The following is a 24,919-nucleotide window of genomic DNA, read 5'->3' on the forward strand; positions in this document are numbered from 1 at the left end:
CAGGCTGTCCCATTTGCATTTCCTCTAATTTTTCTAAGATTATTACATCTCAGTCAAGGTTTTGTCTTCAATATTATGTTGTCATTTTTAGATTTTTGTGCACCACTTAATTACACGTTGCCAATTATACACACTCTGTCAGTGAATACCAACCAATGGGTGAAACTGTTTTCAGAAAGTATATTAAAATTTTTAAAGTGAATCTGAGTAGGCATTTTATCTGGGGATCATGTGTCCCATAGACCAGTCATTTCTAACTAAGGATATTGAAGTCAAAGTTACAGCAAATCTACTTTGCAATGTTATCACACATGCCAAACATAATATTGAAATACCAGCAAAATGACTGTTATGCACAATACACTATAATTAACCTTGTGAATTCACTCTGCTTACAGCCCTAACATTTTGTACTTTGGTGAAAGGAACCAAAGTGCTGAAAGCAAATGTGAAATTTGCTAAATGAATTTTTGGAAGCTTAAGTCATTTGACCTTTCCAGTTTAAACAACCTAATACAAGAGTTAGTCATTCTTGGACTTGGGACATTACAAATAAACTGCTGAAAATAATAGTCATCATGTTCTGGGATATCCTGACTACATTATTATAGCAAATTTTCCTGAAGTGTTAAAATGAATAAAGTAATACTTAGTCCCCTGAAATCACAGGTAAAGCTATGAATCAATCACCCCTCTGGTACCCAGAACACACAACAGCAGGACTCTCAGTTGTTCCTCAAAAGGCACAGGACCTGGAGAAATGTTGCTCCAAGTTTCAGGATTAAAGTTTCTATCATGACTTTCAAATTTTTTTCCTTAACATACTGACTTATGTATTCCATTGTCAGTGATGTATAAATTCCTTACATCAATTTAACATTTATTCAGAAACACACAGGAAATACATTATGATTGGTGAATGAGTAATCAGACACCTGGAAGTGATCCCTTGAGCTTATTTCCTCAATATCTAAACAAGACTACCTCCAAAGTGCAGGATCCGTTTTCAAAATTTCCAGGAGAGAGGCTATTGCTTATTTCTTAAAGGCAATTTGAAACAATCCACTTAATAACCACAATTAGAAACTCAATGTGAGCACTTCTGTTTCTCTAATTGGAAAAAAGTAGATATGAAAACACAAAATAATAATTTGAGTATTGTACACATACTATTCATAACATATACCAATTATATATTTAACTAAAATCTATAACAATAAGAGCATAATATGCAAATGGACCGAACAGCCGAACAGCGGAACGACCACCTGGACAACCTTTAGACGACCTTCCGGACGAAGCCAGGGCTGTGAAGGCCAACCCCTTTGCACAAATTTCGTGCATCGGGCCTCTAGTTTACATATAAAATTGAAGGACTCCTGAATATCAGATCTTCACTGATTTATCTCTTTTGACCATTTCAAATGAAGTTTACTGTGTAATATATACAGTCACTCTTTTGCTTTTTGCCTTGAAAACTGTCCTCTGCTTTCCTTCATTTCTATAAACACTTTGCCATACTTATTTCTGCACCTCGGTCTCCCTATACAATCTTATACAAAGGAATGCATCTCATTGATTTAAGTGTAATTGAGTCTTAATAATCATGCCTGAGCTTCAAACTTCATGACATTTGCAAAGTAGCTAATTATTTGGCCCTGAATAAGAACTGGTTTTCCACATACTAAAGAAAAATACTGTCACAACAACATATTTTAAAATATAAAGAATTCAGAACTGTATGGCATGCCTTGCTTTAAAAGAATTAAGCCTGAACCAGGTTAGTCAGACCATCAAAACCAATTACCTAACCAAGTAGTGTTATTTGTTTCTGAAAAACTATCCAATCCCAGATTAGTCCAAGTCTAAATATATAAGAATAGAGTATCTTTCAATTTAGAGTAAAGAAATGGTGTATGTTAAAAGACAAATTGTGTGCTATTTAGTTAAATTTCATTTTGTTTGTTTTATCCTATTACTTGACATATAGAAAATTATTGGTCCTTTGATGATAGCTAGCTGATTTTCTCCCATAACTAGAGCTTTTTTCTTATTGTGATAAAAATCTAACACATTAAGTACTTACTATGTGCCAGGACTTGTGTTGAACATTTTATAAATTTTACAGTATCTCATTTTATTCTCTCCACAGTACTACAAAGGAGATGGACCGAGAGCGCTTAGTTCCTTTGCCGGCTCACACAGTGACCAAGACAAAATCCAGAGCCTCTTTTTTATACTGTTTATTCCAATTAAAGCAACGATGCTTCTAACCATTGTTTTCTATGAAGGAAAATAGTAAAATATTTAACCACTTCATTCTTTGCCAGAGTGGAGAAAATATAACGTAAACATTTTTGAAACCTCAAGGTCATAGCTATGAATATTTCCACTTGCTTTCTGCACTCTTCAGTCCTGGGGTGCACTCAGGGTTTACTCAAGCAGAGAAAACTGTGGCCCTTCAGAGACCCCAGGCAAATGTAATATAAACACGTGTGTATGTTATCATAGCCCTTCCGGCCTCTTGTCCTATACTCAGGCTGCCAATTGTGGTGTTCACCATACTCACTGTATGTACTATTTACAACCTTTAATATTCTTCTCCTGTTGGATTTGAAACTGAATCCCCCACAAGTCATAACTATGTTTCTTAAGTAAGGTGAACTCTGACTGGCGGCCTTGGGGTGTTGCTATAACCTCCCTACCCAAAATTGTGGCATATCTAGGAGACATATTTGACACCCTGGATTGCTAGCTTAACAATTAGCATAGGTATCTCCTATAATATTATTTTTTTGGGAAAATGCATCTTCCTTAGAATCTAGGCTATCATGAACTAATTTTTTAAACTAACATCAGTTTAAGAACTTGATAACTATTAAGCTAAAATAAATACAGAAGTATGTGAATGATTGAGATGTGTAAAGTGTTATAATTGGTAGAAAATGAAAATATTCCTCCTAGTCTACTTTCAAACCCAGTGTACTTTTAGGAAATTGTTGTGATCACACCAAAAGTCTTCAGAGGAAGTGTTGAGTGTCCTAGAGGTTCACAGAAAGTACCCACTGAGTTTCTTAGATTTAGGATGCTCTAGATTATAGAGGCATTTCCCCTTATCATTACAATCATCTAAGCAACAGCACATAATCATGCCACATAAATGACCAGCAAATGAGCAATAGAAAATAAAATGTAATTACTAAGTTAGAACCCTTCAAACCCTAAAATCTTAAAATAGATATTCCAGAATGGATAATTTCAGCCATGGATAACTTGACAATTTCCAAATACCTTTTCACCTTCAATTTATATTTTTATAAGGAATCCATCAATTTTCAAATTTAATTTATTTTTTTTTCTTTTGCTTCAAACTGGGGAAGTAATCTTGCAAATCACAGAAGACTTTCTTATTTGTGTATAAAAATAAAGCAACTATTTTTACTGTCTATTTCTTCAACATCTAAAGACTACTTCAAATGTATGGACTTTATAAGAATATAACTTTATTATAAACTAATATAAGGGCTATTTCTAGCCTTCTTCCTTCTTTAGAAATTAAGGGAATTACTTTTCTTTTACTCTGTGTAGCCTTTTATTATTTTTTAAAGAAGTTAGGAAATATAAAAGATGAGCTTGTGTTAAGCAAACTATGTGCTAACTAATATAGTAGAATTTGTTTTATCATTTTATTATTAACTAGAGGCCCGATGCATGAAATTCTTGCAAGAGTAGGCCTTCCTTCCCCCGGATGTCAGCACCAGCTCCCCTCCAGCACCCGGGACCCGGGTTTCCCTCGCAGCCCCGGCTTTGTCTGGAAGGACTTCTGGTCTAATTAAAATATTATGCTTTTATTATTTTAGATTAAGTATTCCAATAAATTTGCCTACTGAAGGTCTCAATATTTTAATTTTCCAGTCAACCAGTAAGTTGATCAACTAAACATTTAAATTTTGCTTCTATTTTATGAAGTTTAACATTAAATAGTTTTTATGGAAAAATGTCTGTGTAGAAAGGAGAGATGCTATAATTCACAAAATAATACAAGGTTTGGGTATAGCAAATTCCTGTTTAAGTACTTCTATCTCCACCATGGGTGCCTACATTTGAGAAAGTTACCCAAATTTTTCTGTTGTTTCATTCACATGTTATATATTGATTTAATGCATATGTTAATGAAAAAATATTAATGAAGAAATGAGTTGTCAATAAGCACACAAAAGCTGAATCTATTATGTACAAATTTTGTACTAGATTCTGAAGGGAATCTGCTAATCTTAGAAAGACCACAGTCTGTAGCAATAACAAAGCTTGCTTTTTATTCACTTTAAAACAATTGAGTACCCATATTTTAGTGCCATATTTTATGGTTCTCTCCTAATTCTAACTCTTAAATAATATTCTAGGGTAATACTTGCAGCACCAAACTTACTCCTAGATGTAAAGTATTATAATAATGTGATATAAACAAGATCCAAATGTATAAAATCAAGTGACACAATAATTTTATGCTAAATAATCTTATTAGACCTTTGTGTTGAACGTAGGTGGATATTAAATCATGTCAAACAAATGTTATCCCACCAACCCTGCTGGGTAATTCTCAGGTTTATTACTGGACTAAGACTGTACAGAAACCATCCTCTGCACATAGAGCTGACAATTCCTCTGCAATGCCTTCCCTGGTCTGGAGTTCACAGCATGAGCTTGGCTACTAGCCAACATGAACAATGTTTAAATTTCTTTATGGCAGCTCAATGAGCTTTCAAACACTCATCTGCTTTACCTACTGTGCTTAATAAAAAGCAAGTCAATGCATTTTCTCATTTCCTTTTCATCATTAATAAGAGCAACCATCAACCTTAAGAAAGATATAGTCTGCTTTTACTTTTAGCTTCCTTTTCCCAGTAGTTCTCACTGAAGGACTAATAGAGCACCATTATCCCACCCATCATCCTTACACAGTTTTGGATATAAAGCAGTATATATCTTGTCACTAAAACATAACTACTGTAAACAGCAAAAGCTCTAGAGAATTACTTCTGTTCATGACAACATTTTAAAGGGAGTTTTACTATATTAATTAAATAGTTGCTTTATGTAAGCTTTTATATTCTGGAAAGCTTAAAAGGCCAAGAAATTTCTAATAGCAACACAAAAATTCGTAATCTGTAACACCAGTATTATTGACAAAGGGAAAATAGTTTCATAAATTATCCGCATATAAAACAACCTGATTAGTAACTTAGAAAATATGTACATTTTAAACCACATTTATTACCTAAAAAGTGTACAGACTTATTATGTATGTTTTCCCTCCAAAATTTAAAACTTATGCATATTATAGCTTTTAACTTATTTTGTAGGCTGCCTCACTTTAAAAGGAGCAGGGAATATAAAAATGTGTGCCACACCCAACAGCATCTGAAGTTATTTGATATTTTATTCCTTATTTCAATCTTCTTAAATTGTTTTAAGAAATAAAGGTATTTTTATAGTTGGCATACAATCTTATATTGCTTATATTAGTTTCAGGTAAACAATATTGTGATTGGACATTTTTATACTTTACGATGTGATCACCCCAGTAATTCGAGTAATCATCTCTCATTGTATAAATGTATCATAATATTATTGACTATACTCCCCTTCCCTTTTTCACCAAAATAATCAATCTAAATTTACCCCTAAAGAAACTAAAGAAAAAAAATAAACAAAATCCAAAATAAATAGAAGGAAGGAAATAATAAAAATCAGAATGGAAATAAAATAAACATTTTAAGTGCATTTATAAGTACACATATCACCTATTAAATAATTAAATGTGTATATATGCTAATAAAATACATAACATGCATAAATGTACATATATGCACATATTATATATACACGTTACATAGGTTTATATACATGCACACTTATACACACGTAAATATACATGCTATATATATATTCACATGTGAATATATATTTTTATACATAGCAGTGTTTACGAACTTTTTATAAATCCAGTATGTGTAGTAGATATGTCAGCTATCTCCAAAAATCATTCCCAATCTGCCACTTGGAGGTCTGTCAAGCTAGTAATGAAGCATATTGTGCAAGCACACACATTGGGCACATAGGAGTGTCTATCTGGAGCCTGGTTCCTACTCACCATCATCTCCTATCAATTATGTCCTCAGCAACAGCAGGGGCAATGGAAAGAGAAGCAAAGGTAATTAGAGGCGTGACTCAGTTCCACATGGCCAGAAAATAAAGGCCAGAGAAACCCTGTTGAAACAGCTCTGTGTTAGAGTTTTACGCAAACCTATCTTGAAAAAAGAGGGAAGTGTTATATAAATGAACATGAAGTTCTTGTCTTTTTAAAGAACTACTGCCAATCTTTTTATCTCAATACTAATAACCAAATTCTCCAGCTACCCCTTAGGCAGCAAGAACTTGCAAATATTCACATTATAGTGACTTGCAAAAGCATCATTAAAGGAAAAATACTGACTTAGAATGTCACAGAAGGTTTGGGTTTCAGAATTAGAGACCCTAATTTACATCCTGGCATTGTGCAACAGGGCAAATTAATACTCTCTTAGCCCTGCCCTGGTAAATTATGGCCATTAATATTTACCTGGAATGGGTTTTGTTGAGGGTAAAGAGGTATGTTAATCACTGGGTACACACTAGCCAATCAATAAATGGCACTTCAAATGTATTTATGACTTATCAGACTTGAGACAGACCACCCGCCATTTAAGATGGAATAAATTACTATAAAATATTTTAAAGGTGAACAATAGAGCACAAAGGGAATACAAAGGGAAAAAATGAAATGGTGAGTTTCACATCAAAAAGGTATGTTGCACGGGCATACCTGTTGGTTGGATGTAGGAAGATACGTAATTCTGTGAACGTTTATGGGGAATGCAAACAACCACAGCCCTGCGCTGCAGGGCCTGTTTCTGACAGCACAGGCTGTGGGCTTTGGCTCCCCGCTGCACCAGAGCCGCTGGGTGAACGTTGGCCACACACAGGTGCTCTGCGCTCAAGGTTCAGTTTCGAAAAGTTCGGTTTCGTGACTCGCTTACTGACATCAGACAATTGTCCAAGTCCTCTAAGTCTCTACTTTCCCCTCATGGGAAATGGGGAGGTGATGGCACCTTCCTCATAGGTCCCTGGGAGGGTTAAACGAGCTGCCAGGCTCAGTCACATGTCAGAGGACAGAAATGTTATTTTTAAAAGAAACAGCTGATGTTGGGGTGCTGCTCTGATTTCAAAGAAGAAACAGTCATAGAACTAGAAGCGCGGGCATTTTTATACGAGGACTATTAAAACAATATGTAGTGTAATATAACTGCATCTACCTGTCATCTTTGCATTAATATCACATTACAGAAGAGTCAAATGTCAGATTTGATCTCACGTCAGCACTTCAGACTACCCTAAAAGGGAACTAACTCCATAGCAGCTGTTCGAACCCTTTGCATAAGGAAACACCCTCAATCTCCCAATGCTTTCTCATTGATGTCTCTTTTATTACTCCCTCCACATTGTCTATTCTTGCACTATTACATTCAAGCAACTGAGTGCCAATCACTTTGTCCAGCTCTTTGCAGGTAATACTCTTTCCCTCTTTTAAAACAGGCTTCAACCGCGCCCGGCTAGCTCAGTCGGTAGAGCATGAGACTCTTAAAATAGGCTTCAAACATCCAGACTCAGGTTAATATTCCTAATCTCTCTATTCTTCCTTCCAGATAAGGAATCTCAGTTTTGTTTTTTGGTTTGCTTGTTGTTTTTGCAAATGTGCCACTTTCTACTGATGTAAATACTTGGTAGGACATCATATGCCTTGGAAAGTTACAGAAATTCCTAAGTAAGCCCCAGAAAGAATGAGTACTCAGGTACACTCCTGAGATGCTAGAGCCAGGGTTCCACATTGACCTTTTAGCCTAAATTTGTATCTCTATCCAGGAAGGAGTGATTCTAAGGCCCTGGGCAGGTAGCTCTGTTGGTTAGCGCATCCTCCCAATATTCCAAGGTTGTGGGTTCAATCCCTGGTCAGGGCACATACAAGAATCAACCAATGAATGTACAAATAAGTAAAACAACAAATTGATGTTTTTCCCTCTCAAAAATAAAAAAAAAATAAACAAATACAATTTTTTAAAGAAAGGGTGAATTTAGATCAGAGTTTCTCCATCTTGACATTATTGGCATGTCTGGCGACTTTTCTGTTGTGGAGGCTGCCCTGTGCACTGCAGCACATTCAGCAACAGCTCTGGCCTCTACCCGTTACATGCCAGTAGCAACCCCCTCTTTCAGTGTCCACAACAAAAACGTCTTCAGACATTGCCAAGTATCCCTTGGGGGCAATCTGGCCAGGGTTTACTCTAGGCTTTACAGTTCTATGGGTGGTACACTGAAAGCATTTGCATTAGCATTTGATTTCTTGATATCTACACTAACACTGAGTTCCTTGAGGGCAGGGAATTTTTTCTATCTTGTTCAGTGGATACTTAGTATAGCAGACACTCATTAAATTTTTGTTGCCAACAATGAACAATGATGGAGTATCTAACTGCATAGAGATTGAAAACTCCGTTTATCACATTTTAGCAGCACTTTTTCCTTAAGAATTTTGTGCTTGCTTTTATTTAACATAAATTCAGTTCATATCACCTTTAGAATATAAGACAATTGGGAGCAAGTATTGTACTCTCCTTCTCCCCAGTTCAACATATTAATCAATTCTGTATGTCATAAAATTTTTACACATGCTGATTGATAGATTGAAATATCTCATCTGCAGTATAGCAGCACTATTAAGACAGGAGATGGATCCAAGTCTCTGAAATATAGATAAATACCAGAAAAGCAAAAATGTTCCTTTCCAACCAATTACGTATACAGATTTGATTCTGAGTTTCACAAAACTTTACATGTTCTTTATGCACTAATTCAAGAATGGCATCCCCTCATCCCATAGCATATATGCTTTGTCTTGTTGAAAGTGAGTTTTCATATCAAAAAGCAACAGCTGTTTTCAATTACAGCACCCATGTTTAACATTTGCAGCATTGTAACTCACCACTGAAGAGAGAATTCAGGAATATTTACATTCAGATCTTTTGCTATTAGAAATCATTCTTACTTCTTATTTGTCTACTTAAAATACAAAAATCTGTGGCTGATTATATGAGGTTTATGACTTTCCTGAGCTTGAGTCACCCCCTTGGGATCCCTGGGTCTCCCTCCTCTCACAGAAAAACTCTGTGATTAGAAATTCACATCGTGATCATGTTTCTAAAGGACAATCAACAGCTACACATCTCAGAGGGCTATCAGAACAGTAAATCACAAAGGGACCAAAGTGTATGACACCCGTATTTTTTACTCTCACGGATTCTGTTCCCTAAAGGAGGCATCCCTAAGTGACCACAGAGTCATCTGCCAGCAAGATGCTTGTCCACAGCCTGGAGGATGAGAAGCGACAGCAGCAGGTCATACATGAAGTCTTTCTAGTTATGATTCTTTTCAAATGGCTCTTACTTTAAGAGCACTTTCATAAAATATTATCAAAACTTATACTTCTCTCTACAATTGTTTTCCATTAAAGTTTAGTGCCAGCTGTCAAAGCTGTAACGCAAACCCTTATTAGCTCTTATAAGTTCTACTCTGGAACTAATAAGGGATTGTCAAAACTCCAAACACAGACCTAAGTGGGGGCAGAAATCACAGGAAAGAAGGTGGAAAGTGTTCGATGAAGCTGTACTGGCAAAGCAATCACTCTGAAACTTTTACCAATGCATTTCACAGAATCTAAGAATCTCAGGAGGGGGGAAAAGACCTAGTTCTCAGTTTATTTTGCATAGGGTTTGATTTCTCCTCCTCTGGGAGGGGACAGCTAACACAATAAGACAAATAATTGAAAATTTTAATAAAATATCAATAGCCTCTTCAGAATTGTTACATGTATTCTGAAAAAATTATATTGCATTCTCTAAACTTTAAAATATAGAAGTTTGCAAAGATCTTAATAGCTAGAAAGAAAAAGTATAGTTTGAAAAATCAAAGATGAATAATATTATTTACAAAAGCCATAGATTATATAATATAAAAGGTTTTTAAAAATGTGTTTAATGAAATGGCATGCAGCAAAGCAGAACAAAAAATGACTATCCACATAAACCCCAAAGTAGTCAAAGTTAAAGAAATAAAAATTGAAATGAAATTTCAAGACTTCCTGTAGAGTCTTACTAGACTTGACAGTAATTTATGATGACAGATCCATGAGTTATAGGATAAGGTATTATTTATTAAGATGTCAAAGTCAGTATAATTTTTATATATTCAAAATAACCAATATTCCTTCTCTTACAAAGAAATGTGGCTTTTTCTTTAAAATTTTAATCACTTTTCAGATTAGTTTACATTAATAGATCCTTAGTAAGTGGTATACAGAACAATGAGGCTGAAAATGAAATGACAAATAATACTTCTTTTGAGTAAAATCAGAACTATTTTTCTTTCTGGAATTGGAAGTAATTTTCCCCCCATGTCTTAAATTAGTTCAGTGAATTCTGTCCTGGAAAGCTTGATTCATATTTTGCCATAGACAGACCCTTAAACAAATAAATGGTTCAAGGGGAAAATTATTTGTGTTCTCTAAAGACTATACATTTGGCATGTAGGGGTTACCTAAATTATTATTTGGACCAAACCAGGCAAAGCCTCTAAAAGTTCATACAACACAGTGATGTAGGAAAAAGAACTTGGTATCTCAAAAGCAGATACCCTACAGCTATTTGATAAGGGCTGACTGTAAACTAGGTTATAACCTTAGGAAAATACCTTAAGACTGATCTATAAAATGGTCTTCTGGGTTATGATAAAGACTAGTAAAATACCTCTTAAAGAGAAAATGTCATTCTGTTTTCCCCTCTTTGAACAACAGATTAATAAGATTATATAACTAAATTAACCCAAACAAGGTACAAGAATACTATTTTACTAAAACACTGTAATTCTTATTTAGCTGTAATTCTGTGTTAGAATGTTACTAACATTTATAAAACTGCCTGTGATTTTTAAGGTCTTTTATGGTAGTTCATTGCTGATCATTTAACTTGTTCTTATTCATTAGGAGGTATTTAAATGGTTGGATAGGAATTTGTTCTACTCCCTAAATTTAAGGACAGGCATATCTCTCCTAAATATGTTTGCAATTAAATTGTCTCTGGCTGCTCAAAATAGTCTGATTTTTAGTATACACAGAGCAAAAAATTCGCATTTCTTCCTAGTATCTTAAAGATGCAAATCCATGGTTCAAATTTATACTGTTTGTTTTTATACAGACTCAAAGATAAACTACATAGTTAAACAAGTCACAAACAAAATATGCTTCCTTATTTTTCCTCTCTTTTTCGTATTTGAAACAAGTTTTTATTTAATTACTGTTTAGACAGTTCATCCATGTAATTTGATTGAAAGTTTCCAGTAATATCACATAGTCATTCATGCTAGCACATTTGTCTTTTACTTCATACAATTTATATTGTTTTCCCTGCTGCCTTTTCTACTATTTGGGTGATTCTCAATTATGCATAATAAATACCTGAAATAAGTCAAATAGATATAGTTAGCACTACAGAGAGTCAAGTAAAATGGCTGGATAAATATTTACCTATTTGATTACTTATTTTTATTTTTGATTCACATAATTTCTGCAAGGTAAGAATATTATTTATTGTTATATCTTCTCCAACTCTGTAATCTATTCATTTTTACAATGAATGTTAGAACAGATCACAGTGTGAAATAATTCAAGATTTAATGTTATTGAAATGTAGCATTTTTATTTTGCTACTGTTGTTTGCTTGTTTTCTAAACTATATTTTCTTAAATCGCTAAAACCTGAGTATCTTTCTCAGCATACAATATAAAACTGTCCATGTAAAAATACAAGGCTGCTTTTTAAAAACCAATGGAAAGACCCATGCTAGAAATAATAAGCCACTGAGACATATGCCAGATGGGAAAAATCAAGAACTGTTTAGAAGAAGAAGGAGAAAAATAAAAGCTAAACATAAGAGAATAGAGGAAATATCCTCTATTATTGAATAGGTTAGAGGTTTAATGGAACTAAAAATGGAATATCCTGGTGTGTGGGGAGGGGTGGGAGGAAGAATCCTGTTTGAAAGAAGGTGGATAGCCAGTGATGAAATCATAAATACATAATTATATAAATTCATTGTAAGATATTTTCTCTCCCTCAAGATATCTCTATAAATTCTAAGGTTTAAAGTAACATACAGACTATTAAAAGGGTGTCATATCTAAGTGTTTTAATACAGATTAAAACAAGAAAGCAGGAAAGGCAATATATTCAATAATGCTGATGACAGATAATAACAATGAGGTACCTTTCATCCAGTGCTAGGTACTCTACACTGGGATAAGCAACACATTGGTTGGCAATTCTAAAGGGTAAAATTTGTGGGTGAAAAAACTGAGGCTTAAACTGATTAGCCACACAATTGATCAGTAACATTCTTGGAACTTTTGAGCTCAAGCATTAAGACACTAAGCAGCAGGAGAGTTTTGCTAAATAGAACAACAAAATAAAAACTGAAATTTGGGAACAAACTTGGCGAATTTCTGCACTATGTTAATGTTGCCATAACTTATTATCTAAATTGGTGAGAAGACAGAAACTTGTATAAATCAGAGGCTTTATAGTTATTAGTAAGCTGCCATAACGTATCTGTTTAATTCATTTGAAAGTTATTTAGATTATTGCTTATAAGTGGAATATTTTTTATTAAAATAAATTGATTTGTTTGAAAAGTCATGGCTGTGTAATGCTAAAGGCAGAGTGGGAATGAAGGACTATCATTTTAAGCTAAGGAAAAACAAATAAAATTTTTGTAATTCAAGGTAAGAAACCTGATCATTACAGTGCAGTCATTAAAAGATGAATCCATACATTAAGAACTAAATGTATCAAATTAAGGGAGAAAATTCAGCATCTTCATAAACATCTTCTCACTATAGGTATGAAACTAGTGTTAATTGATTTTTGCAAGTCAAAAAAATAATATTCATCATAAATTTATAAAAGAAAAAGTATTCTCTCAGACATATGAAATATTATTACTTTACTTCATCTATTCATCACTATAATAATTCAGATAAAATCTAATATTTAATTGTTGCAACTGTATGTGATCTAACAAATGCATTTGTTTCAAATTACAAACATGAACATCTTCATGTTCAAGTCTTTCTAAAAGGTCTTGTGAATTCAAAGATAAATAATATATAGTATGTTCTCTCCAGAACTTACATTGAAGAATACATAGTTGGCATAGAAGTCCCCCAGTATTTATTCACTCAGTAATTGTCTAATTGAGAACTTAATTATATTCTACCAGGTTCTAAGCACAATGCTCCAACAAAAAGAAACTTCTTGTCTTAAAACTGGAAAGAACTGCTTCTGAATTCATTACAACAATAGAACACCTTGCAGTGTTAGAAGGTGCACATAGACTCAGTAGGTGCTAAGAAATTTCTACTGATGTTTCATTTTCTCTAGCTCCTCTGTCAAAGCAAGCAGAACCTTTCTGTTATGGAAACCTTGACAGCTCCTTTAAGACAGTTTCTGAATTGACAGAGAAGTAAGTGGAGAGTAAGAGTTGGTATTGTTAAGTCTTAGGTGAAACAAACATAATTACAAATAATCCTCAACAGGTCTTCATGCCTTGATACATCACATCAAACACACTTTTCTATAAAGCTGCTAATGTACAAGAACAAGGAAGAAAGTTAACATTCCACGATGAATGCACAGAGATAAAACACAGAGCAACAGATTCTTCAGTGACATTAATAAGGTACTTGGTACATTAAGTCTAAACAAATTTTGTAGGAGCAGGAATATTTATAGTAACCTCCCGGTATCTGCCTCAAATGTAATTAATTGACTATATAAAAAGCCATTAGCATTCTCATTTCTTCTCTTCAAACTGAATCAAAGCAGATAATAGAATTCATTAGCCAAGATAAAAAAATAATAAGGATCATGAGGTCCCCTTGGAATTAATGTGAAATTTTCCCAAACCTCCAATCTTTAAAAGTGAAAAGAGTTATGGTGAAATGTAGGAAGTATGATGGATTTCCTAAATGAAATAAATCACATAAAACATGATAGTCAATGAATGAAAGCAAATAGCAGATGATTTAGGTTTATAATTTTAACTTTTAATGTTATATTTTTAAAGGATGTTTATTGACATCTTATAAAAACAACTCAACCTGAAATTTGACTATTTTCTCAACATCCAGAAAGTTTGCCCAGATCCCAGAAACATGACCTAAATGAGGTTTAAGCCACACACACAGTAAATTAAGAGATACCACAATTTCTTACTCTATCATTAAGTTGAGAAATGACTTTTTAAAACAAAAACCATATTTTAAAATTATATATTAAAGAAAGTGCTTCTTGCACTCTCAAACCAAGTCTGATGCATGACTTCTTACTTTTCTTACTAATCTTTACATTATCCCGTTATAAGTTTAAGCTTGTGTAATTTTTTAATGTGGATTTCTACCTTACCAAATTTATCATAATTAGTACTTTTTACTCTCTTAGAGCTGCCTTTTTCTGTATTTCGAGTTTGCTCAGCACACAATTCCGGAATGATTCTTTACCAATATGCCTTTCATTGCTCCCTAATTTTCTTCCTCCAACCAATCTTTTAAAGAGAAATCTGCATTTTCTACTCTTACTTTCTCATGTTTCTTAGGTAGCAAAGAAAAGAGACCAGCAACATAAAGCATTTATTGCAGAAAATGTTAATTTCCCATCACTCATGTCCTCCCTTATCAATATCTCCTTCCTCAACAATACTAATACCTTTGTTTCAGCCTATTATTAACCTAATTTTGTTTAAAAATCTATGTTCCTTTTGAGACAGAGACCAAAACATTTTACATTTTAAGACACGTATTCACTTATATGTGCATGTGCACGGGCACACACATACACACACACACAACCTCATATTTTTAAACAACCAAACTAATTTAGCAGTCATAATGTTCGTCTTCCTTTTCTAATGTCTAATAGAATTTAGCACATATTAGAGGTTCAATAAATGTTCCATAGCTGAATAAATGATTAAAGGATACTTTCATCTACTTTTTCTCATTTAAACTTTTTATTTTTATTTAATTTATTGGTGTTACATTGGTTAAAAAATTATATAGGTTTAACATGTACAATTTTATAATACATTATCTGTTTATTGTATTAGTATTCACCACCCCAAATCAAGTCTCCTTCTGTCACCATTTGTCCCACTTTATCTTCTTTCCCTTTCCCCCTGGAAATCACCATACTGTTGCCTGTGTCTATGAGTGGTCTTTTTGTTGGTTGGTTTGTTTGCTTAATCCTTTCACCTTTTTCACTCAGTCCCATACCACCTTCTCCTCTGACAGCTGTCTGTCTGCTGTTTTTTCTATGAGTCTGTTTCTATTTTGTTGCTTTGTTTGTTTTGTTCATTAGATTGACCTCAGACCTGTCAAAATGGCTATCATCAATAAATCAACAAACAAGTGCTGGCAAGTATGTGGAGAAAAGGGAACCCTCTTTCATTGTTGATGGGAATGCAGATTGGTGTAGCCACTATGGAAAACAGTATGGAGTTTCCTAAAAAAAATTAAAAATGGAACCACCTTATGACTCAGCAATTTCATTTTTGGTTATATAACCAAAGAAACCTGAAACACTAATTCGAAAGAATATATACACCCCTATGTTTATTGCAGCACTATTTGCAATAGCCAAGATGTGAAAGGAGCCTATAAGTGGCCATCAGATGAGTGGATAAAAAAGCTACAGTACGAATACACAATGGATGCTACTTAGCTGTAAAAAAAAAAAAAAAAAAAAAAAAAAAAAAAAAAAAAAAAGGAAATCTTACTTTTGGGGACAGAATGGATGGATCTGGAGAGTATTATGCTAAGTGAAATAAGCCAGCCAGAGAAAGACAAATACCATATGATTTTACTTTTTCTCATTTTAAGAATAAGTGGGCTATTGTGAAAGTTTGCATTATGTATGAGAGTAGATAACGCCTTGGTTAGAACTGTAGTCCTATACAAAGACAATTTTGGTTTTTCTTATAGCTCTGAGAGTAATGGATGAGTTTTTTTAATACAAAATATTTTTATCAATATAATTTTCCAATCAAACAGAGATTTTCATGTTTTCATAATTTAATAACTGTCCCAACAACTGTCAAGAGTAAGACAGATAATTCAAAATATTTCATTTGATGTCATAAAATAACTATGTTATGAAATGTAAACCCTCTGTAAGGCCTCCCTGTGGAACAACCAGAATTCTAATGGGAATTTTCCACATTTTGAGATATTGACTCAATAAACAAATTATAAAACTCAACTTCTGAAATGTATAAGCTGTGTAAGGTCATTAGCTCTTTCTCTTTATGCCAAAATTTTCTAAACACAATAATAAAGAGTCCAAAATCTCAATGCAAAGGCTTCTCATTATAAATGAACAATTTCCATTAATAATTTTGAAATACTCAAAATTAGTATCTTCTTCCCCTATTTACCAAAGCACCTCTGTTCCCCTGGTAGAAGATTTATTGGTCTGTCTTGCACTAAAATTATCCACTTATGTATCTGTCTTTCATACTAGATTGTGAGCTCCTAGAAGGTAGATAAAATGACTTACTCATCCATGTTTCCCCTATGCCTGGCACATTATTAATTTGTATTAATAGATGGTCAAAAACACTTATTGAGTTAAATCTGGCAGACATTTTATGCATATCTAAATTGCATGACAATCCACATAACCAGATTTTACTAAATTAGGCTAAACCTCATCTTTCCACAATATGGCATTTGGCTAGCAATGCTTCTTTCTTAAAAATCTAGAAACAGAAAAATCTGGGAAATATACTGAAATAGATAAACCTTGTATTAACAGATTCTTGGTTACTTTGTGCCAACTTTTTGTGGCCCCACTCATCCTTCTTCAATATACAGGACTGTAACTCCAGTGGAATTTGTGTCCTGGGGGTTTCCTAGTCTCTGTCACCACTGGACTGAATCATAGGGAAGCTTGTGGGCTGAGGTTAGGACTGCAGACCTTGGGATCAGACTGCCTAATTTCAGATCTCAACTCTCACACTCACTTATTAAGGAACTTAAGGCAAGATATTTAAACTATCAAAGCTTTGTTCTCATTTAAAAATGGAGGTAATAACAGTATACATCAATGGGTTATTTCAAAGGAAAAATGAAATAACTCATAAATATTTAACAAATTAGCACACTGGCATCTTCTGAGTGCTTAATTAATGTTTAAAAATTCTTTGAATTGTTACTACAGTGCTTGGAATGAAGTAGGTTCTCAATAAAAGTTGTTGAAATAAAGTGAAGGAGTCTCATTTTCTTCTGTTTTAGTCAATTAAAAGCCTATGATTACTTTTCAAAAGAGTGACATATTTTTGTAAACAAAAAACAATAAAATAAACAACTAATGAAACACATGTTTAGCTATTTTGTCATGTTTACCTTATTAAAGCATTACCATGTCTCTGTGTGCCTGAAGTACTTGTGATCAAACACTGATTTGTGAGAGTCATAGCAAGCTATTCTGACCAGCTTACAATCTTATTAAAAACCGATCATAAAATTAAAAATTAAGGAAGGAAATCATAACAAACACCAGCACTATAACTGACAACAATAGCAGAATTACAAGCCTCAAGCCAAGCTGGCCTACACTATTACAGAACCAAGGTGTTGAGAACTTGATAAATTAGCAAATGTCAACAAAGAACTCTAAGACTATGCTCCACCTTCAAATCACATGACTAAAAATCATCCGTTTTTAAATTCCAATCACATCCCATTTCACACACCATCTCACCATCTCCACTTCTACTAAAATTATTGCTATTAGTTTATCTCCAATATATTTTCTTACAATAGTTTGTATTTAAGCATATATATATCTTATTCTAAAACTGTATTTTTAAACATTGATAAAGTCTGCAATAATATAGCATTTTTATATCAAAGAGGTGCTGTGATGTCCTTCAATATAATAAAAGTACACAATTCAAGGATGTAAAACTGACATCAATGTGTTCTCTAGGAGTAATTTGACATGAAATATCACTGATTAGCATAGTAGTTACTTTAAAAAAGTGGTTCAATAAATTAAGACGCAGTTAGTAAAATAATAGCAATTCTGAATTTCTTGTGAACTTTCTGAATACCACTTAACATTACTCTTTTTTTAAAAAATTCTTCTGAAGTTTGTCTTCAAGTTAGCATGTATAATGAGCTCATAATTTGAATCCTTTATGTCTATTATCACTTTTATGTGATTCTGTTTATCTCACTGATACTTAATTTTCTGTTTCTTATAACTCCGAATGAGATATAAAGCACTATGTAAAATTATTTAAAATCCAAACATCTAATGATTAGACTTCTTGCTGAATGTAATACTTCATGAGATATCTTTGTTTAAATCGATACATATTATTAAAATGGAGACACATGATTCCAACCTGGTATGAGTATCAGAGATTGGTTCTATAGGGATGAAATTAGAGATGGTGGACAATATTTAATTCCTCTTCAGCTAAGTCTTAATCATTTTATTTAAAATTAATATCACAAACATCATATATCACAAATAATACTGAAAATAAAACACAATTCAAGTGGATAATGAAGCTATTGAGTGTTCCCTATACTCATGTATATAAGTAAGTAGTAGCTAGTATGTTGTTTCAATTTTAGAACTTTCAAAACTATACTTAGTAACAGTATTCTAAAGGTGATTGCCAAGGATCTAAATAAAACCAAGAAGTATGAGGCTAGCGTGTGCCATTTGTTCTCATTAAAATTTTCTTCTATAAACTATATCTGTAGTCAAAAGCAAAATGCTATGTTCCATTCAGGTTGTTAGAAAGGTAAATTTATATATAAAGTATAGTAATTTCTCCCTTGTGGACTTGAGGTTTACTGAATGGCCTTAAGTATAATAACAAACTCAACTTCTTTGCCATAGTGTAATAGCAAATAAAAGTGTTAAAACAGATTAGATTCTACAGACTAGGTACTTAAGTATTTCTATGCATTTATACATTTAAAATTTTAATGTATAAGAAAAAACTAGTTTTATAGCAATATAATACATTCTACTATGAGATAGAAAAGCACAAACCTAGTCAACACACTCTAATTCTGTTAGAATTAGTTTACCTGCCCGAGTGTCAATGATGTTTCTTTTCTCAACATGAAAATGACAGGGGATTATTTTTTCTTAGAGTTACATTTCCATAGTCATTAAATAGCAGGGAAAACTTAAAAATAGCAGAAGTTACACCTCTAGTGGGGTATATGCCAGCACCACATACTCAAACATGTTAATATTTCTAAAATAAACTATGAATCAACACATCAAGTGGGATAAACTTAGTCTATAAATAGACTCTGTTCTGTTTAAGGTATGTTTGGCTGCCAAGTGAGTATAGGTTAAACTAATTTGTTTCAATTACTCTATGGTAAACTCGCAGGTGAGAAATACCACTTTAAGGAAAATAGGGAGTACTTACCTTGGCACATAAAACCCCTTTCTTCATAGCCAGCATTGCATGAGCACTTGCCAATGGGTACAAGCCATTCACCTTCTGTGCTGCAGTACATCCTAGGAGGATCATCCTCCTTGGAATTGTTAACACAAGAACCCCTAACCTCCACCAAGGATTGAGAATCCATCGGTACTGTGTCTGGAAACATGGCCAGATTCTTCACTATAAATGGGCACTTTTTGAAGTACACTCTCACGGACACCAAGGCAACACAAGCTCCAACATCTTGAAAAGCCAAATAAAATCCCTTTTTGTTGACAGGACCTACTTCTCTAACTTCAGTGTTGAGTTTAAGAATACGGTCCCCAAGATCCATTTGCGTGAAACTTTCATCGGCTGCAATGGTGTCAATCTTTGTAAACTGGTGCTCTCGGAACTTGACCCCATGATCATCATCAGACTCCATGTAGTACAGGTTGAAAGTCTCCTTGCAAGTCCCCAAAACGAATGGGATGCTATTACAGTCTCGTAGAGTGAACTTGAGCTCCACATAGACCTTCTGAGCTGAGTTCCTGGGGACCCAGTTGGTCCTCAGCCAATTATTTTGACTATGTTCCATTACATTGCACACCTGGTAAGTCCTGATGGGTGTGTAATGCTCGTCAACACCACTGATTTCTTCCCACTGAAGAACCAAAGGACAAAAAAAAACAGTCACTTAATAAGTTAAGAATAATGAATAAATAAGATGAGGGTGTCACAGAAAATACAAAATAAATAAGCTGAAACTTTAGTGTTACTCATTAAAGGTCATGATGTAGAAAAACACCATAACATTCTTGATTTTTTCATTTGCAAGGTTCTCTGAATTCACTGACACAGAGTAATTTACACTTTTGATGAATACATGTGAATTGCATTGACATTTGTGGGACATTCAGGGAAAAAGTTGCTTAGCATTTCATTAGACCACAAAATATTCCAGCATTAAAACCTTAACTCAGTCAGACCAGCATGGTTCAGTGGTTGAACATCCACCTAAGAACCAGAAGGTCACTGTTCAATTCCTGGCCAGGCCATATCCCTGGGTTGCCGGCTGGATTCCCAGTGTGGGGCATGCAGGAGGCAGCCAATCAATGATTCTTTCTCATCATTGATGTTTCTATCTCTCTCTCCCTCTCCCTTCCTCTCTGAAATCAATAAAAATATATTAATACAAACACACAAAACATTCAACTCAGGCATCTTCAATAACACTATAAAATGGTTTTATTGTATATTTTTGGATATTTTTTGTTTGTTATTAAAAATTAGTGGCCCGGTGCACAAAATTCGTGCATGGGGGAGGGGATGTTCCTCAGCCCAGCCTGCACCCTCTCCAATCTGGGACCCCTCGAAGGATGTCCTACTGCTAGTTTACAAGGATCGGGCCTAAACTGGCAGTCGGACATCCCTTTTACACTCCAGGACTGCTGGCTCCTAACCACTCACCTGCCTGACTACCTGCCTGATTGGCCCAAACCACTATGCCTGCCGGCCTGCTCCCACCCAACTGCCCCCGCCGCCAGCCTGCTCACCCCCAAATGCCCTCCTGCCAACCTGATCACCTCAAACTGCCCCCTGTTCCAGTGTGCTCACCCCCAACTGCCTTCCCTGCCAGCCTGCTCACCCCCAACTGCCCCCCCTGCTGGCCTGCTTGCCCCCAACTGGCCCCCTGCTGGCCTGCTCACTCCAAACTGCCCCCCCCACTGTCCTGATCACCTCCAACTGACCCACACTGATGGCCTGCTTGCCCCTAACTGGCCCCCCTGCTGGTCTGCTTACCCCCAACAGCCACGCCCCCCCACCAGCCTGATCACCCACAACAGCCCTCCCCTCTTGGCCTCTAACTGCCTCTACCTCAGTCCTGCCACCATGGCTTTGTCCAGAAGAACATCTGGAAGGCATCCTGGAAGGTCTCCCAGTCTAATTAGCATATTACCCTTTTATTAGTATAGATAGAGGTCTAGTGCATGGGTAGGGGTTGGCTGATTTGCCCTGAAGGGTGTTCCAGATCAGGGTGGGGGTTCCCTTGGGGCATGGGGCGGCCTGGGTGAGGGGCCTGTGGTGGTTTGCAGGCCGTCCATGCCCTCATGGGGTGAGGGTCCCTGCTGGGGGGGCGTGGTCAGCCTGGGTGAGGGGCTGATAGTTGTTTGCAGGCTGGCCAACCTCCCCAGCGGGGACTCTCACCCATGGAAGTGTGGCCAGCCTGGGTGAAGAGCTGAGGGCTTTTTTCAGGCTGGCCAAGCCCCCCAAAGATGCAGGCTCCCAGCCCCTCCTATTTTTCTTTTTTTTTTTCAGCACCTCCTTCAGTGGAGACCTCCTTGAGAGGAGGCCAGGGCCAGCTGGAAGCAGGTATCTGGGATTTATTTATTTTCTATAATTGAAACTTTGTAGCCTTGAGTGGAGGCCAAGGCCAGCTGGAAGCAGGTATCTGGGATTTATTTATCTTCTATAATTGAAACTTTGAAGCCTTGAATGGAGGCCAGGGACGACCAGGGCATGCAGGAATCTTGGCTTCCTCCATCACCGGGGGCAACCCAAGACTCCTGCTCTCTCTAGCTCCATTGCCGCCGCTATCTTGGTTGGGTTAATTTGCATACTCTCTCTTGATTGGCTGGTGGGCGTAGCAGAGGTATGGTCAATTTGCATGTTTCTCTTTTATTAGATAGGATAATGAAAAAATATGATTGCCTAAATTAATATTCTCCCAATTTGGGCCACATTTTGGTAAAATCAGTATATGGAAAAGCAAAGTAAATCTAAAGGATGCTATGACCATGTATCTTCATGTATGACATTTTTAATATAGTCATGGTGGACTATGAAAAAAAAATTTGAAGTAAAAATATAAGCATCCATTCTTCCTGCCCCAAAATAAAAGATAAAATAGTTATGCACAAAGAACAAAAGATAAAAGTGTAGTAAACATTTCAATTCTTAATATATTTTACCCACATTTAATTTTACACAAGAAAAAAATAAATAAATGGCAATTTGTCTTGTTGCTGTTGTAGCAGTTAGGGCTACCCTAATACAAATGCTTTATTGTAAAAACATTTAAAATGTTTTGAGACTTTTTAGAAGACTGAAGCCCTGCCTCTCCGATCCTTAGAGCAGGTTTTGAGAAGCTTCTAAGTTGGCATCAGATAGTTTGTGTTGCTTACAATTCCATGATTATAACAGTTTTGCCTACTGCTGCCCGGAAAGTACAATATTTACCATGACCTTCTTGAATTAAAAGGTTCCCCATTACCTATGCATAACTCTCATTTGACATTTGTGTTTTTCTAAAAACTGGTGCTAACCTACATTTATATTTTGCTAGAAGTCTGAATTGAGATTAGTGAATTATTTTTCACTATGCACATACCATGTTCTCGTCAATATGAAGTCTTTCACTATTTTTAAATATACATTTGATTGTTATTTTGTTTATGGTATTACCCCAAGTGGACTATGTTCTTTTCTCCTTGATGCCATCCACACCCCACTCATTCCTATTACATAAGAATGTATTGTATAAGCCTTATTAAATACCATATTTAATTCATGAAACATGTTAAGGTAAATTTAGTTTTGCTTCAATGCCTTTGCTAGATATTAGACCTCTTCATATCCTCGGTAGTATGCAACATAAAACTTCACCTTTCGGAAGATGCATATAATTTTTTTCTTATAATACATGTAGAAATAATTTAAGGAAGTAACACATATAAAGTTCTTGTTAGATAATATATCTTAATTTTTAAATAAATAAACAAACACAATCCTTGTGAATCCCTTTATAAATGTATCCTAAATTTTTCTCCATTAAGGGAATGGCAAGTTTTACATACCTTTAAACAAAATCAATGTCACTTAAGGTGCATTAACATTTTTTTCTATATATATTTATTAAAAACACATATAAATTAATTTCAATCCATAACTTCTGGTCACAAAATAAGATGAAATGTTAATATATTAAATTGATGATAACCACAAGAAAATAAATATGACATTTATTTGGCTTTTGACCTCATTAGAAAAATAAATTATTTGCATTAGAGTGTTTAAATTAATAAAACTAATTTGTGGACCACCATAAATACAGTTAAAACAATTCTTATTCTCCCTACCTCTCCTACAAAACTAAAATAAACAAAAACAAAAACCACTACTTATTTTAATAATCTCAATCATTCAAGATCTAGAATATTAAAAAAGGCATTAATTTTCTGGAGACAAAATTGTTTTGACTTAGGTCCAACAAAGAAACAAATTTGGAGTATTTTAGAAAACCTTAGACTTAATATATAAGACACATTTATATCTTAATACAAGAAAATAAAATATTCACACTGTGCTTTTACTAGTAATCAACAATACACCATTTCCAACCATCCACTCTATGAAATTTTAAGAAGAAAACTATACATGAGAGTCTCAATCCTCAGGATTTTACACTGAGATATTTATAATAGTATAGTCATATTTGAAGCAAAATTAATGTATATGTTTAATACCAGAAAAATAAAAAGCCTGACTGGCGTAGCTCAGTTGGTTAGCGCATAGACCTGAATAAGGAAGGTTTGCTGGTTTGATTCCCAGGCAGGTCACATGCCCAGGTTGTGGTTTTCCCTCCTCTCTAAAATTAATAAGTGTATCCTCAGGTGAAGATTAAAAAATTATAAGAAAGAAAGAAAAATAAAGAAGGAAGGAAGGAAGGAAGGAAGGAAGGAAGGAAGGAAGGAAGGAAGGAAGGAAGGAAGGAAGGAAGGAAGAGTGAACCGAGTTGTAGTTCCTCAAAACTCTGATCCTCTGGTGTTGAGAAGTCATTATGATGTGGAACCACCTCTGTGGTCACCACATTGGTTCTCCAATGGCACTGTAAAGACAGCCAACAAAAACGCCAGAGAGTAGATGTTTTCTGTGGACATTTTTAAGAAAGTTAGATCATGACATCATTATTTAAAAACAAACCAATTGACTTAAAAAATTTAGGTCAAGATTTCCTTTTCAGAATAAATATGAGTTTGTACTTTGATGAATCGATTGCAAATTTCTTCTGCTGTGTATGAGCAGCATTTGTACTAGTCATGAAACAGAGAAGAGATTATAAAGAGATGTTCATAATTTGATATAAACTATTATTTTAATTATAGAGCTTTCATTCTGGTTTAACAATTTCCCTCTCAATGCTAATTCGGCAAGCTATCACAAGTCCTTGAATGCAGAGGTATAAATCTCAGAAAGAT

General features: G+C 34.7%; 1 protein-coding gene across 1 annotated transcript in view; it reads right to left on the reverse strand.

The window, feature by feature from the left end:
* EPHA3 (EPH receptor A3) overlaps positions 1 to 24,919 on the reverse strand; it is a 360,174-nt gene that overhangs the window by 234,399 nt on the left and 100,856 nt on the right. Inside the window, exon 3 of the mRNA XM_079766339.1 lies at positions 19,665 to 20,325. Within this exon, the coding sequence (XP_079622465.1) occupies positions 19,665 to 20,325 (661 nt within the window). The remainder of the gene's footprint in view (positions 1 to 19,664; positions 20,326 to 24,919) is intronic.

The sequence above is a fragment of the Cnephaeus nilssonii genome, assembly GCF_951640355.1.
Source record: "Cnephaeus nilssonii genome assembly, chromosome: 3".
In the NCBI taxonomy this organism is placed as follows: Eukaryota; Metazoa; Chordata; class Mammalia; order Chiroptera; family Vespertilionidae; genus Cnephaeus; species Cnephaeus nilssonii.